Source organism: Haliotis rubra, unplaced genomic scaffold, assembly GCF_003918875.1.
Source record: "Haliotis rubra isolate DU_JTF1 unplaced genomic scaffold, ASM391887v1 Scf11, whole genome shotgun sequence".
NCBI lineage: Eukaryota > Metazoa > Mollusca > Gastropoda > Lepetellida > Haliotidae > Haliotis > Haliotis rubra.
The window spans coordinates 3,972,089-3,988,851 of NW_025765003.1; the positions used below are offsets into that span (position 1 = coordinate 3,972,089).

The window sequence follows — 16,763 nt, forward strand, 5'->3', positions numbered from 1 at the left end:
TATGGAAAATCTCATATTGGAACCATTAAAACCTGGTAGAATCTGTGCATTGAAACACCAATAAATTATAGCTTGTACGTCCTCTGTCGTTGATATAATGGGATAATATATGTTCCCATTTAGCGAAATATTGGTTTTTACATTGATGCTTTTGTATCAGTGTTTTGTAGAAATATTGTGAACCTTTCTGAGTTTTCAATAACTGGGCAATTCATAACGTGGTACGACTTTATTTGGTGTCGTTTTCGCTTGTTAGATACTTTTTGAAACAACTCGTTGTAAGATAAATGGTATCTTACACACTTGTGTAGTAATTTCTATATACCTGGGTTGTTTTTGGGTTTTTTTAAAAAAATTCTTTTATTTGTTCCCATGGTTACAAAGTCAATAACAATGGTATATGGTAGCAACAAGCACAGAAAAGGTGAAGATACATTGCTGTAGAGATGGAATAATAATTAGTTGCTGAATATTGGGATGAGCGAATTCCATTTAAGATTGAATTTCTCCATTTCATTGTTTCTTTTGAAATAAATTTTTCTACAGAAAATATCTCTTTTAATACCTTTTTATAATTACTGAATTTTGGAATTGATTTTTTTATATTGCATAAATTGATATGTTTTTTTGCAGAGATAATGATTTGATTTAGTAATTCATCATTATGCAATGTACCAAACCAAATCAAATATTTTGTGATGTTTATTTTCCGTGGTAAATAGTTATTAATCCAGAGTTCTAGATCATTCCAGAATTTCATGCTTTCACAGAATTCCCAATAAACATGACAAATGCTCTCAGAAACATCATTGCAAAAACTACACAAATCATTGTCAATCAGGTTCATTCTCGATAATTCTTTTTTAGTATAAATAACTCTTTGCAAAAATCTGTATTGTTCTATATACCTGTTTGTAGAATGTAAAAATACCATATGCGTAATTGTAAAATGATAAAAGTATATGGACTTTGGAAATACCATGTGCAAATTTGAAGAATTTAGAAATACCACAGGCGTGTGTGTGGCCTGAAAACACCCATATACACGTATGCAGAATGTGAAAATACAACACACATATATGTACAATGAGTGAGTGAGTTAAGTTTTACACTGCTTTTAGCAATCTTCCAGAAATGGGATTCACACATTGTATCCATGTGGGGAATCGAACCCGGGTCTTCAGAGTGACGAGCTAATAAAGTTACCACTAGGGTACCACACCACCATACAATACAATACCATATGCAGTTCGAGTCAAGTATTTTCACAATAGGCAGAACGAGCAATACAAATTAAGGAGGTTAATATAATTTTATGGCACCCTCAGCACTGTCGTTGAAACCTTGAACCTCTTTCATTTCATCCTTAATCAGTTATCTTTCATTATATATTATGTGAAAGAATCTAAATTGGTTCAGCCTTTGAAGGGTCTAGACCATTTGGAGTCAGATAGAAAACAGGCATAATGTCATAAGAGTATGGAGATAAGAACTACAGATGAATAACCAGACGCTTTTTAATTGAAACCATGAGCCTGAATATTTGTTTAGATAAAAGCCTTTTTTGTGGCAGACAATTTCATTTTTCTCAACACGTTTAAAGATAAACTCATTGGGCAAATAATTGTTTTCGATATAACCCCAGCCCCTTCAATATGAGATGGTTGGTCCCATATCAGATATTCATTGTCTAATTCATAGTCCCGTTATCCGTGAAACTACCAGTTGATAATGAAGGGTCGTCTACATCATTGGCTGAATCAGTCTATTGCCGGGATGAAATATTGATGAATCGAGAAGTAACGGTTTCATTGCCTTTTCCCATAAGTTCCTTCGTTTCATTTGACGCCGAAGCAATCTGAATCGTGTGAAAAGGTTGATGTCATGGTCATGTTCCATCGCAGAGTTGTTATTGTTCTGTACATCCATGAGATTATGAAGTTGGTAAACTGTAACAACTGTTTCCACTTGTTTACTGCACTACAACACGACAAGTACATGACGAAGGTGTTCAGAAAGTTGACAAGTGATTCTCTTTATGGCTGTGCTTCTGAATGCCTGATGTCCTCCCCTTGTCGCTCTGTTGGTTATCAACCCGAGACACGCACCTGTTTCCTCAACAGCGACAGCAGCGGACGAGGGAAACTTACCCACAGACCAGGATTCATCTTCACCGACATTGAACACTGGCCACAGGTAGATAATGTCACACATACGTATACATATGCATTATTCTTATATCATGGGTATTTTGACAAGGATTGCAACACTCAAGACCTCAGCAAGATTTTTTGAAAACTATTTCACGTAGTCGAATGTAAATGCGAACGGATCAGTGACAAAAATGATGTACATGTAGTTCCCTATTTTGGACTTGTACCATCTGTTCCCGTGTTGTTGTTTATTGCTGGTGAGCATTTTGACTTGGCTTTGCAAGTGTTTGTGATGGAAGCCACCGATGTGACGGTTTACGACATAATACGCTAAACGCCAAAAGAAACGTTACCCTCCTACATTTATGAATTACTTAAAAGCTATCAAAGACATGTTAGAAGGTATTAGTTTACATGGAAACTTAACAACACAGCTTTATGCAAATTATGAAACAAAATATTCTCAAATGCATTAATATTTTGGTGAAATGGATATTTTTCAGAAGAGTTAAATTGTCCTATTTTCGTCCATGCCGAAATAAACCAAAAACAGTGATTTAGATGTCCAAATAAAAGGTTGAAATATTATTCTGGTTTGAGACGAAGATAAACTATTTAAAATCACCATTTTTCAACTATTAAAACACACAACTGTTGTAGAGTGTGTAAAATTGTAAAATAATAATTCCTATGATATCATTCTTTTAGAACACTTTCTACTGAATTGCATTAGTGAAAACAAGTAAAACGTGTCTGTGGTATTGTGAAAAATGTTAAGGAACATCTAAAATGATCTTTGTTAACATTTTTGATTGCAAAGTAACATTTTTCCATTTTCTGTTTACGCATAGCAATATCAATCGCCAAAACGCAGCAATATGCAAGCAGTATTTGCATCCATTTCACATGTAGAATGATTCTATAGGGTATAAAGAGAGCCTAGAATGCATGATATGATACACAAGTACGGGAAATACACCACGATTAACAGCAGAAGAGAGAGAAAGAGCCATTGTAATGGTGCAGATGGGGTCGACATACAATGCTGTTGCCAACGCCCTCCGATGCCATCGTATCACGGTTATAAGACTTATTCAGGGCTTCAGACAGACTGGGGTCCCCGTAGACAGACCAAGAAGTGGACGTCCACGCATCACAACGCCAGCTGAAGATAGGTACCTGTGGCATTAAGGAAAGAGGGCAACATTTATTTTGGCGTTTAGTGTATATATCGCAGAAACATTTAATCAGTTGTATTTAGTTCTATCTGTACCAGTGGTGCTGTATGGCATTATTTTGTTGGTTTCAGGGTTTGAGGGGAGTATGCTCTGTGATGTCATGTGCAAAGACCTCCAGGTGTCACGTCGATCGAATGCGTCGTGCAACATGTGTGCCTGGTAACAGATCGTACTTTTTGAATAAACTGAAATTCAAAAGAAAGTATACAACTTTAGATTGAAAATAGATTTTATTACCTCAGTAAAATAAATATTAATTCAGACTGTAAACAATTGCCCAAATACATCTGGCGTTGCCTAGTGGGTAAAGCGTTTGCTCGTCACGCCGAAATAACCGGGTTCGATGCCTCACATGGGTGCATTGTGTGAAGTCAATTTCTGGTGTTTCCCACCATATTGCTAGAATATTGCGTAAGCAGTTTGTGAATATTGATTTTCGTGATTTTTATATTAACACCTTTGAGGTGTTCAATATTGCATTGCAAGATCGTTCGGATTTCAATTGTATTGATACTGTCAGACAGGGCATACTAGGAAAAGGCTTCCGGTGGTTGACCGTCACAGGACTGCCATCTGCGTCATGTCGATACCTCTGCACAATCTGTCTGGTGCTGAAGCTTTTCAGGCCTGCAGATCGGAATGACCCGTCTACATAAGCGAAACTGGTCAGTTGTCTCGATCTGCCTCGTGATAGTTGAACTATACTATCCAGCGGCCAGTGTAAAGGCAACACCTTGATGATCGACGCGGGTGTATCGACAGAGAGGTGGAACAACTGGCTTTCGGGATTTGTCCCCCTGAAGGCGTGGCGTCATGGTGTGTGTGTGTGTGTGTGAGAGAGAGAGAGAGAGAGAGAGAGAGAGAGAGAGAGAGAGAGAGAGAGAGAGAGAGAGAGAGAGTGTGTGTGTGTGTGTGTGTGTGTGTGTGTGTGAGTGAGTGGTACCAGTAATACATTAAGCGTGTTTTCACACCTTGTACCCATGTATCTTGTGGAGATTCAAACCCGTACCTTCGGAGTGACGACCAAACGATCCAATCACTAGACAGGATGTCCGAGAAGGTCACTACAGCTATCGACGAAGACCTTACGAAGGAGCTATATGGAACCGTTCTGAAGCATCTCTTGGCGTTAATACTGACAATTATGATACGTGTGATTGCCTTTTCTTTAGTCGTCTCATCTGCCATTTCGCTTTTTTGTACCATAAATGAATGAGGTTCAAAATACATTGCAGGTGACACATGGGCATATGTATACATGCTTGTCGAAATAGGCGACTAACGGGATCGCAGTTCATGTCGATGCTTGCAAACGAAAGAAGTAATGTTCGTTCAAAATGAAAAAAACCCCATCCACTACAAACATGGGCACCCACTACTACAGGACAGCCGTTGTCCATTCCCATTATACATACTCTGGTGGAAATATTGTAAATTCCATGATTCTATTTTACTTTATGTCAGAAACAGTCAATTATGAATTACAACACGGTGTGTATCAAGTTTGATACACATATTGATTTTCAATCCGATTTGGCTGCACTCTTTATTTCAAGTTTCAAGCTTCGACTATTCTGGTCCAGAGTTTCAGGGATGTCAGTACCCACCGGAAGTAGTCGGCATGCGCAGAATCTATGACGGTGTTTATGAAGGAGCTGTGGCGACCTACCAGTGTAAGCGGGACTTCAAGCTCTGTCGTAATGGCACTGTCCGAACCTGTCAGCCTGATGGACAGTGGCAAGACATGCCTGGTCAGTGTGGACAGTTTAGGTGGCATAACCCAGTAAGTAGAAGATCATTTATGTTCAGAGTTCGTTCGTTGCTGCTTAACGTCGCACTCGTAGCAATATTCCAGCTACATAGCGGCGGTCTGTAAATAATCGAGTCTGGACCAGACAATCCAGTGATCAACAGTATGAGCATCGATCTACGCAATTGGGATACGATGACATGTGTCAACCAAGTCTGCGAGCTTGACCACCCGATCCCGTTAGTCAACTCTTACAACAAGCTTGGTTGCTGAAGACCAATTCTAACCCGAATCTTCACTGATCTTGTGAGTAGGTAGAAACGGGTTTGAGCATGGTTATATACATACAGGGCAATCTGTTATATCGGTATCACTATCTTACGGGTTAATCACCATTATCTTTAATCGGACCCTTCGTAATACATAGCCGTTTTACTATGAAGATGATAAAACGTGTTACCCTAAGGACTCACGATCATAAGTACCATATGAAGGACTTAAAGGTATCTAATTAATATCCCATTTAGGATTCATTCCGAATCACAGGTAGCTATGAGCTGTGATCTTTTATTCAGATTCCTGGATATTTCTTACGCTACCGTTAAGGCAGGGCAGGTTTGTGCCTTTCAGTGTTTGTTTCTGTAGTTGATGTAATTATCTCGGCTACTTTACTTTGTACGTCCACGCGTTAAGATTCCGGGTAGAATTGGTCTTCAGTAACCCATGCTTGTCGTAGGAGGCGACTAACGAGATTTGGTGGTCAGCCTCGTTGACTTGGTTGACACGTGTCATCGTATCCAAGTTGCGTAGATCGATGCTCATGATGTTGATCACTGGATTGTCTGGTCCAGACTGGATTATTTACAGACCGCCTCCATATAGCTGGAATATGCTGAGTGCGGCGTTAAACAACCGACCAACCAACCAACCAACCAACCAACCAATGGATTCTGTTTCAGCAGATAATTCTCTGACGCTATATCAACCATGCTCATAGTATGTGTTGATCAGCGATTCATAGTTCCACATCTTCACTCCCCAAAGTCGCTAGGACATCGTGTTTTGTAGATAAAAGAACAATAGATACGTGACACAAATTTAGCCATATGTATTGATTACAGAATATAAGTGGCGAAAATATAACCGACGAAACTCGCATTATAAAAATAATCTATACAAAACTTTTTGTGTGGGTATCATGTTACATATATCATGAGTAATTATGCCAGGTAATCGTTAAATGCTGTGTCAGTTGTCCATACCGTACAAGCCTGGCAAAGAGAATTTTGGTGCATCATATTTGAAAATGTACTCCACTGTAAAACTTCAGTGTTGTTACGATGATCAAACAACATTTGCACAAGACTCGTATGGCGCTTTTTTAACCTGCGTAGAAAGAGCATGCCCTATTAACTTCAAAATAGAACATAAACCAACATTGACAGTTATCCGAACAAGGGAAGTACAACTTGGCAGGTTAATTTATATAAAACAAAACAAAACATAACATAACGCGAGTATCACTGTAATAAGTTGTACATCGTATAACATGACCTTGCTAAACTCGGGAAGCCGTGTTTGTTGTCGTCTCTGATTGTTGTGGCCATACTGGCATAACCTTTTTGTTACCCTTTTTTACTCTCGATAGATGTATAAGTTCAATAGACCCAGTAGCATTGCACCCACTCGTAGTCGAACTGAAACCTTACAGTGTCTACACACAGAGGAAAGATGGCAGGTCGAAGCTGTGTTCCTTTTACTTGTTATGTAAGAGTTTTTACAACATGAAGAAAGGAATGTGTCTCCGGTAATACACATTTGCAATTGTAGACGCTGCCGTCCAAGCACCCTATACCGTGCGGACCAGCGAACAAGGTCAAGGTCGACGTCAGGGCAACAGCAACCAAAGCTGTAAGGTAAGTAAATTATAACTAAACTGAGATCAGATTTTTAATCGTAGTATTTTTGTGATTTTAAATTATGGCTATATTTGACTACAATCGCCAGCGGCTGAAGGGATGGTGTAAATCCAGCATGGGTCCATGCTTGCAGCAAATGTACTGTAAGTCCATGGTCGTTAGCAGGATGATCTACCTTCAGTTGCTGATGATATATATATATTGTATTGTTCTCTATAGTAATATGTTTTTATAATAACATTTTAGTTTTACCTTAAGTACTATCTGTGATACTCCGGTAGTGTTACTGTCCAGGTTTTAATCTTCAAAATGTATTCATTTTTATTTCATAACTTGTCCTCGTCACGATATATTGCCGATATGACGATAAAGATTAACTCACTCACTCACTAAACTGAGAGGAAAAGAAATGTTTAGCGAGATATTTATGTAATTCCAAATAAGAAGAACTGTTGCTGTTAAATTTGATAATGTTTGCTTAGCGACCGCATTCCTGCAAATGTTTAAATATTTTGTATAAAACGAACTGGTTCTTCAGGTGACGACCGTTGTCAGTCAGACCAGTTATATATATATCATCAATATCATCATCATCATTATTCAATGGGGGCGGTGGTGTAGCCTAGTGGTTAAAGCGTTGGCTCGTCACGCCGAAGACCCAGGTTCGAATCCCCTCATGGGTACAATGTGTGAAGCCCATTTCTGGTGTCCCCCGTGGTGATGTAGCTGGAATATTGCTACATGCGGCGTAAAACCAAACTCAGTCAGTCAGTCATCATTCAATACCAAGTGGTCGTGGTTATAACTGGTTTATTTCAAAATAGGACATGATTACAAATGAATTTCATTTGGAAGTATAGCTGAGATGGACACATCTACTCCAGTTTTGTTGGGGGGAAGTATTCCTGTTAGAGATCTGATTTTTTTCAGATGGTATGTGATGATGATGGAGGAAGGCGAAGACGTCCTGTACATGGCAGACTTCCGGTTTAGATATGGAGGCGTTGGTAACTGTACCGTCATCAACAGTGAAATAAGGGGCACGTGGGGGGCGGAAGTTGTCTTCCCACATCTTCCCGTGACTGTGGGGAAGGAATCTAGGGTCGTTATAACCCTTGAGTCGGGTGTGTATAAGGTGAGTACGTTTGGATAACTGTGCCAGTACTTTCTTTGATCGTATTTTAAACTTGCATCTATTCCATCTATATGGCGGCGGTTTGTAAATACTTGAGCCTGGACCGGACAATCCAGTGATCAGCAGAATGAACATCGATCTACGCAATTGGGTTACGGTGACATGTGTCAACCAAGTCAGGGAGCCTGATCACCCGATTCCGTTAGTCGACTCTTACGATAAGTATGAGGTCCAAGTCTACCCGGGTGTGTGCCAGTACTAGTGAGTGAGTGCGTGAGTGGGATTAGACCTCGCTTTGGACGGTATAAGGTTCATATAGGTTGTAGGTTTAAGTGACATCACGAATGTGCATGGCGCTGATAAAGCTAGGAACATAGGAAAAACAAACCGATTCATACTTACCTTTAGGGCTTGCCTAAAGGGAGAGGACTTTGCGAAGCTTATTGCTCCGACTGGGTCTCCTTTACCTGTGGTTAGTCCTATGAGGTTAAACAATATTTGCATGACAGTTGACGGGGTGATGACCCATGGTTCCTCTATTGGCCTCACCATTAAATAGTTGGTGACGCGAGGGTATGTCGGGGCGGCGGGTGGGGTGGAGTCTTTAAGGCATGTTTAAGAATATTGTGTTACGTCGCTTTTAACAATATCCAAGCACTCACAGCAGGGGACAAAATGGACTTCACATATTGTACTCATGTGGGAAATCAGCGTGACGAGCGACTCCATAACCACTGGGCCACCCAGGCAAATACGGACCTAGCCATCGCAAAAAAAATAAAAAATACGTCGGGTCATATCAAATCGCCGACATACAGCTGCAATATCGTTACGTGCGTTACAAACAACAAACGAACGACAAACAAGCCCGCTCTTAACATTCTGTTAATCAAGGCAACATATTCCGAAATATTTTTTGAAGGCCGGAACTTCCAAGTATACTCCTCACAAAAAAGTTAAGCAGCAAGTATTGGCTATCAGTCTGGATAGCCATTCATCGAGATTAATGCAGCAGGAACATTTCTAGGAAAACATAACCTTAAACCAGATTCAAGTTGATTTTGTCCGAAAACATAGATCACATCGCTTGAACACAAACGCCCTAAAAAACACATATTGTTGGAATGGTGCAGGGGGTATGACACAACCTGCTGCTGCCAATCATTTCAGTGTTCACCGTAGTGTCGTTTTAAGAGGGATGACTCGATACCACCAAACTAGACTGATGACAGAGAGGCCACGCACAGGTCGTCCAAGGGTGACAACTCCCCGAGAAGACCGATATCTGGCCACCCTAGCCCTGAGAAACCAGTTCACTACGGCCACATCATTCCAGAATGACCTTCAGAGAGTTGCAGGAAACAGGGTCCCAACACAGACAGTGAGAAACTGAAGGCCTGAGGTCCAGAAGACCAGTACGACTCATCCCACTGCCTGCATATCGTCGACAAAGAAGAGTGAGTGAGTTTAGTTTTACGCCGCGCTCAGCAATATTCCAGCTATATGGCGGCGGTCTGTAAATAATCGAGTCTGGACCAGACAATCCAGTGATCAAGAGCAGGGGCATCGATCTGCGCAGTTGGGAACCGGTGACATGTGTCAACCAAGTCAGCGAGCCTGACCACCCGATCACGTTAGTCGCCTCTTACGACAAGCATGGGTTACTGAAGGCTCATTCTAACCCGGACATTCACGGGTCTCGACAACGAAGGGTGATCTGGGCAAATCAACACCTTAACTGGAGGGTCAATCGATGGCGTCATGTTCTCTTCACAGACGAGTCAAGATTCTGCCTTGACTTCCACGATGGTAGGGTACGTGTGTGGAGAAACCGTAATGAACGATACGCCAACTGTACCATTGCTGAACACGACCAGCACGGAGGTAGAAGTTTGATGGTCTGGGCTGGCATCAGTGTTGGACACAGAACTGATCTTGTGGTTATCAGACGGGGTATCATGACTGGTGTAAGGTACAGGGATGAGATTATCACACCCGTAATCATTCCTCTGGCACAGCAAACAGGGCCCAACTTCATTGTCATGGATGATAATGCCCGTCCCCATCGAGCAAGAGTTGACATTGATGTTATCCAGAACAACAACATCACGCATATAGACTGGCCTGCAAAGTCGTCTCCTGACCTTAATCCCATAGAACATGCTTGGGACATTCTTGGAAGGCGTGTTAAAGGTCTCTGGACCCTGGACCAACTGGAACAGGCCTTATGGGTGAGTGAGTGAGTTTAGTTTTACGTCGCACTCAGCAATATTCCAGCTATATGGCGGCGATCTGTAAATAATCGAGTCTTGACCAGACAATCCAGTTATCAACACCGTGAGCATCGGTCTGCGCAATTGGGAACCGATGACATGTGTCAACCAAGTCGGCGAGCCTGACCACCCGATCCCGTTAGTCGCCTCTTACGACAAGCATGGGTTACTGAAGGCTAATATTATAACCCGGACCTTCACGGGTTTCAGGCCTTATGGACAGAATGGCGGAACATTCCACAAGAGACATTTGGCAGACTCATCTGGTCAATGCCAAGGCGTGTAGTAACTTGAATTGGAGCCAATGGCGGTCATACACATTACTGAACACACGATGGTTGTTCAAAATTGACATTAACTGTAATTCAAACATATTGATTCTTCAATGCAGCACATTCTGGGTGATTGTTTCATTGGTACCGTTTTTGACGATTGGTAACTTTGTTATTGTTTAACGATTTTTTAAATTCTTTTTGTTAATGGAGTGTGCAAGACCTTTATCTTTGTATTCAAGTATCATGAATTTTGATACATGAAAATTTTCTAAGAAAAAAACCCCTTGTTGCTGGATTTTTTGTGAGGAGTATATATGCACGTAGCCATTCTTTCCGATGGACTGTTTATTATGGAATCCTGACATTGTTGCGTTGTTACGCTTTTTTATACACTTTAGGTGGGGCGACACCGCGATATACTTCGACGTTGAAAACTGTAGCGTGGTCGCATTGTCGCCCTTTTGTTGAATGAAAGAAATATTATATAAAGTGCGAAAATGTGACAAAAAGGCCAAAATGTCGTGTTGTCGCGCTTTGGTTAATTTTGTCACCTTTTGCTCGTTTTGTGAGGGCGACAGTGTGTCTTCTATGACTCCATAGTATATTATGTGAGGACGTCGAAATTATAGCCCCGCTACGAAGTACAGGGGGTATATAGCGTTAATTCTGTCCTTCGGTACGTCCTTCCGTCCCGAAACTTTGTCCGGAGCATATCTCTTAAAGATTACATGCTAGGTTCAGCAAACTTCACACACATGTTAATCATTACCCATAGACGTGCCTTCTGCTATTTTGAAGTTTATCAGAATTTTACTTTTCTTGTTTCCATGGAAACACGACTTAGTGCAAAATGTGTTTGATGGGGATCTTGTCCTGAGCATATAACTGTAACTATAGATGCTAGGTTCACCAAACTTAAAACACAAGATAATCATGACCAACAGATGTGACTTTTGCTATTCTAATGTTTATCAGAATTTTAGTTTTTGCCCTTTTTATGGAAACATTAGTGCAAAATGTCTTTAATAGTTACTTGTCAGGAGCATATCTCTGAAGTTATACATGACAGGTTCAATTATTAATGTAATTAGTAAATGGCAAAACTATTATCTAACATGTATATAAAGTTTGGTGGAGTCAAGGATAAAGTCTTGTGAGCTGCTGATCAATGTCACATTATATATATCAGTTGCAGTCGTTTCCATGTCCCAAATTTCAATTTGGGAAGTTTCTATATTTCAATCCCATATTGTGCCGTGTAGGTCAGACTATGCCTCAGGTATCAATCACAAAAATATTCCTGACAATGTATCTCCAACGGAAACCTTCTTAATCTTTCCGACCCGTGAAGATCCGGGGTAGAATAGGTCTTCAGCAACCCATTCTTGTCATAAAAGGCGACTATGCTTGTCGTAAAAGGCGACTAACAGGATCGGGTGGTCAGGCTCGCTGACTTGGTTGACACATGTCATCGGTTCCCAATTGCGCAGATCGATGCTCATGCTCTGGTGACCAACTCGTATTATCCCGGGACAAGCCGAATACCGACTCGTGCCCCTCTGGAAGGATTTCATATTGGCGCATGAACATCAGAACTACTTTAAACAAGAACGATAACTCTATCCCTGTTTGATTCCAATGTATCGTAATTATCACCGAAGCACATGTACATTGTATTGCTAGGTTGTTGTTTTGGGGGTTCGTTTATTTATTTATGTTAAAGAATTACACCTCTTTGATACAACTAAAAGAAGGAGAAAAACATATTTGTTAAAGACACATTCTAATGTAATTATTACCAGCTGTTAACCTTATATTTCCAATTAGGGTTTACTAATCACAAATGGGAATTGTTTTTTTTAATATGCCAAAAAAAGTTTAATAGTTTCAGCTACATTAAATCCCAAAGCACATACTCAAGAATGACTTTAATATATTTCTCAAACTGAACATTCGTGTAATCTTGCTGTCAAACCCCTGGTGGAATTTTCAATGAATTCGCTGAAAAAAATATGAATGACCAAAAAGATAGTCAGACTAAAATATCCCCAGAGATGTGAAATAAAAGCCCAATGTTTGAGATTAAAGTTGATTAGTTACACACAAATATAATATTATTGTTTTGAAACTCGTAGCGATTAATAATTACATTTCCTAAAATTGTTGGAAGCGCACGTACAATCTCCATAACAAGCTCGCAAGATCGTCAGAAATACACTCAGTTGGACCCATGAGAGCCGTTATGTCAACAAACGCACGTGCGTGTATTTGAATCTCTCACCGTCAATCGCATGATTCTTATTAAAAACTTCAGAATAGGCAGCAAAATCCTGTTAGCTACGTTCTTTGTACTTTCAATATGGCGATATATATTTTTCATGATTTTTTAAACAATGACTTAATGCCATAAACGATTTAAGTATTCGGGATTATTTTTATCAAAGCACCGCGCTCATTTACGCGCGTTCTGATTGATTTGTCGTATTTTCGCACATAACAAGTATCGAGTGGGGGACGAGTCTTCTTCTTGGAGGTTACGGAAAGTGGGCGAAGTGGTGACGAATGCCTTGGATTTAGTAATATTTTGTCAGGACTAATGGGTTTATGCAGAGCTCGTTCAAAAAACGAGTCACGAAATCGACATCTTGTTTGTATAGTGGGTGAGCATAATTTTACGCCGCTTATAGCAACATTCCAGCAACATCGCGGCGGGGACACCGGAAATGGATTTCACACATTGTACCCATGTGGGGAATCGAATCTGGGTCTTCGGTGTGACGAGCGAACGCCTTAACCACTAGGCTACCCCACCGCCCCTCTTGTTTGTATAACGACACAGCGACTGACTTGCATATTTGGGTCGATTACAGGATTGGAAAAAAATGGTTCTCAACTGGTTGTCTTGTCTAGTTAGTTGGAATCTATAAACGTTTTCTATTAAGAATGGTATTCCACTTTTGAGGATAGATCATGATATGAATATTACAAATTTTCAAAAGTTAAATCTACCAAAATACTAAAACATTTCATTACAAATCCATCTGTAAACGAAGGAAGAAAACTGTCCAATGAAAAATCGAAATGAATTTGACCCTTATGCAATATAGCAATAGAATAGTAAAATAAAGTTATTTGTGTTTGTCCATTTTACAGTGATCTTCGAATGTAAAATACTAAATATTATTTGATATTAGTGTCACCGATAAATGCTTGTGTAATTATTTTAGCGACAAAGAACGAATCTATATTATAAATAAAAATATATTCAATCTTTCACTATATATCAAACATGCATCTGCAAAATGAAATGAACAACACACAACGTGTAAATGTATGTATGTATGTATGTATGTATGTATGTATGTATGTATGTATGTATGTATGTATGTATGTATGTATGTATGTATGTATGTATGTATGTATGTATGTATCTATGTATGTATGTATCTATGTATGTATGTATGTATGTATGTATGTATGTATGTATGTATGTATGTATGTATGTATGTATGTATGTATGTATGTATGTATGTATGTATGTATGTATCTATGTATGTATGTATGTATGTATGTATACATAATGTTTAACGTCTTTATTTATATTCACGTAATTATGCTTTGGTTTTAAGCCTGGAGGCGTTTTTGTACAATAAAACGTTTGACCTTAACAGACTCGATTATACACAGACCGCCACTGAAATTTTGCGGAGTTAAAAATAAACAAACAAAACACAATCTATTTACCTTGGACCAGTACACAATGAATGGGTACCACCATGGGGCCTCAGTTTCAAGATAAATCGTTGCTCATCATTATCAGAGAGCACAACAATATTTTCTACTGAGGATTGAATGCACTTGAACACCTTAAGCGCCAGAAGAAGAATTCACCACTCCGCAAAAATGTGATTGACATTCCGTGTGACCAATGAGGTTGTCGCTTTCATTATATAGATATATGTACTGACAGTTCGCGGATTAGTTGGGTGGTGTCGCGAAAAACGCACCAATATTGTGTTGGTTGATTGTCGTGCAAAACATGCGCGGGGTGGGGAGGGGGGTGTGTATCGGGGTGGTGCGCAGTCACTTGAGATCCACGTCTGACCGGACAAGGTTGACTGCACCCATCTAAGCGAGAGTTTGGTGTTGAAGGAATATAGACGACTTGCAGTATCATGGTTCCACTGGGCTGATGTTTAAGATCACTGGATCAGAAAGCATGGAATGTGTAAGCTGCGCGTTTTTGTTTTCAACTGGTGATTTTTCTGGAAAGATTTTCGCCCGTAACCTCCGTTTTTATCGTTCTATGCCTAAGAATAGATTGTGTGTAAAACCCTAAAATAACCTAATCCTACACTTAACCCGAACCCTCGAAATAATCCAAATTTAACTGAATACATTTCAAGCGGGGTTTACGGGCGGAACTCCATTTTTCGTTACAATTTCAGTGTGTCTTTTGCAGTTGGCGCGACATGCGATCGAGAACAAGTTCCGAACTATTATTTAATGCTTTCATTGATTAACTGATAATCCTAGGTTCCTGTGATTCAGTGGTACAGAGGAAGGACAGGCCAGATGGACTGATTATCGAACCAAAATACAGAGTCCTTCAAATACGCCGTAATACTTCTTGAAGATCCGGGTTAGAACATAGGGACGTGTCTCGCTTAGAAACAGCGTTAGAAAGACATATAGGTGTATACACCAAACCCTATTACTATGTAAAAGGAAAAGGACGTAACGACGAAACCCCCTCATCAATCAAAGTTAGATTTCACCACGTCAAATACTTGGATCTAAAGCTAGATGATTTCCCTACAAAATGAGCTATAAATGGTCACAATCGGACCATTATTTCAAAAGAATATTTGTTGTTTCAATTCTAATAACATGCGCCATGCGCTCATTTTAGAATTCTGGGCACATTTTTCTTCCCATTGAGGTGCCCTAATGGCGCAAAGGCGATTATTTTTGTAAATTAAGTGTTACTGTTCTATTCAATCATTTTATTATTATTATTATTTTTATTATTATTAGTGCATGCTGAAGGTGCTGGGTATTTTCTCCTCGATCATTGGATGTCAGTCTCAACGGCACATCTTATTATTAAGATCAACTCCTGGGGACCATACAACTCTTGCAGCCACTAGGCGAGTTATTGCGGCTTTCACATCCTTACGAAGTACATTTACAGCTGGGTGGACTGGGACACATACTTTGTCCAAGTTTACTGCACGTTGCTGTACCCGCAACTATAGTTTGGCATGAAATGCATGTGGACCCGTTTTTTGTAAATATCTCTTGATCCAATGATTCAATCGATCACAAACTGTGCAAGTGGATGTTTTGTCAGACAACCTAATCACATTGTAAATCACCGATTTTATGCATTTGTATTAAAGAATCCGTCTATGTAACTGTCAACAAAATAAACAGCAGAACGCAGACCGCTTGCAGAGGGAGGGAGCCAATGACCTGTAACAGCGGCAGTGGTTGGTCTTAAACGTCAACGTTCGTCAATGTAGGTCAGCTATGCACGTGACAGGTATGAAGAGGTGTCACAGGTCGTGAATAGGGTAAGGTGGGTGCCAACTGTTAACCATCATACGGAGTTTGTTTCTCTGAGTTGTTCAACATTAACCACAAAACCCATTAGTGAGAATTATTCTGTAGGTTAAAATCTTTAAATTTGTAATGTTAATGTCATATTTTGTTTATGCAGTACCTAAGTGGAAATGCATTTAAAAAACACAGAAAGTATATTTACACTAAATCATTAATCGGACCACCTATGGTTAGAACTCAACAACTGTTAAAGCCCCGTTCCCTCGGACACAAGCACACACAATCATGCACACTCATTGAAGAAAAGATAGAATGAAGACAAAATTGTTATGTTTTGATGTCGTTCACATCCCAAATTAAGCACTGCATTTCTAATAGCTTTAAGCATATAGATAGTTAATATTTATATTTTCATGATAATTTTATGTGAAATGAGTGTTTCATGTTACACTATA

General features: G+C 39.7%; 1 protein-coding gene across 1 annotated transcript; it reads left to right on the top strand.

The window, feature by feature from the left end:
- The first annotated feature begins 1,998 nt into the window (after window positions 1-1,998).
- Window positions 1,999-15,250, top strand: LOC124285542. The gene is made up of 7 exons (XM_046721788.1): window positions 1,999-2,196; window positions 3,463-3,550; window positions 4,975-5,174; window positions 6,972-7,057; window positions 7,991-8,195; window positions 10,214-10,426; window positions 15,206-15,250. The coding sequence occupies exons 1-7, from the start codon at window positions 1,999-2,001 to the stop codon at window positions 15,248-15,250; spliced, it is 1,035 nt and encodes a 344-aa protein (XP_046577744.1).
- Window positions 15,251-16,763: the final 1,513 nt, after the last annotated feature.

Excerpts from the sequence above, each read along its gene's own strand:
- LOC124285542 (XM_046721788.1), top strand. The coding sequence starts at position 1,999 with ATGACGAAGGTGTTCAGAAAGTTGACAAGTGATTCTCTTTATGGCTGT. Across the intron at positions 5,175-6,971 it reads AGTTTAGGTGGCATAACCCA|ACGCTGCCGTCCAAGCACCC; the intron begins GTAAGTAGAAGA and ends TTGCAATTGTAG. Across the intron at positions 8,196-10,213 it reads TTGAGTCGGGTGTGTATAAG|CAAACAGGGCCCAACTTCAT; the intron begins GTGAGTACGTTT and ends CCTCTGGCACAG.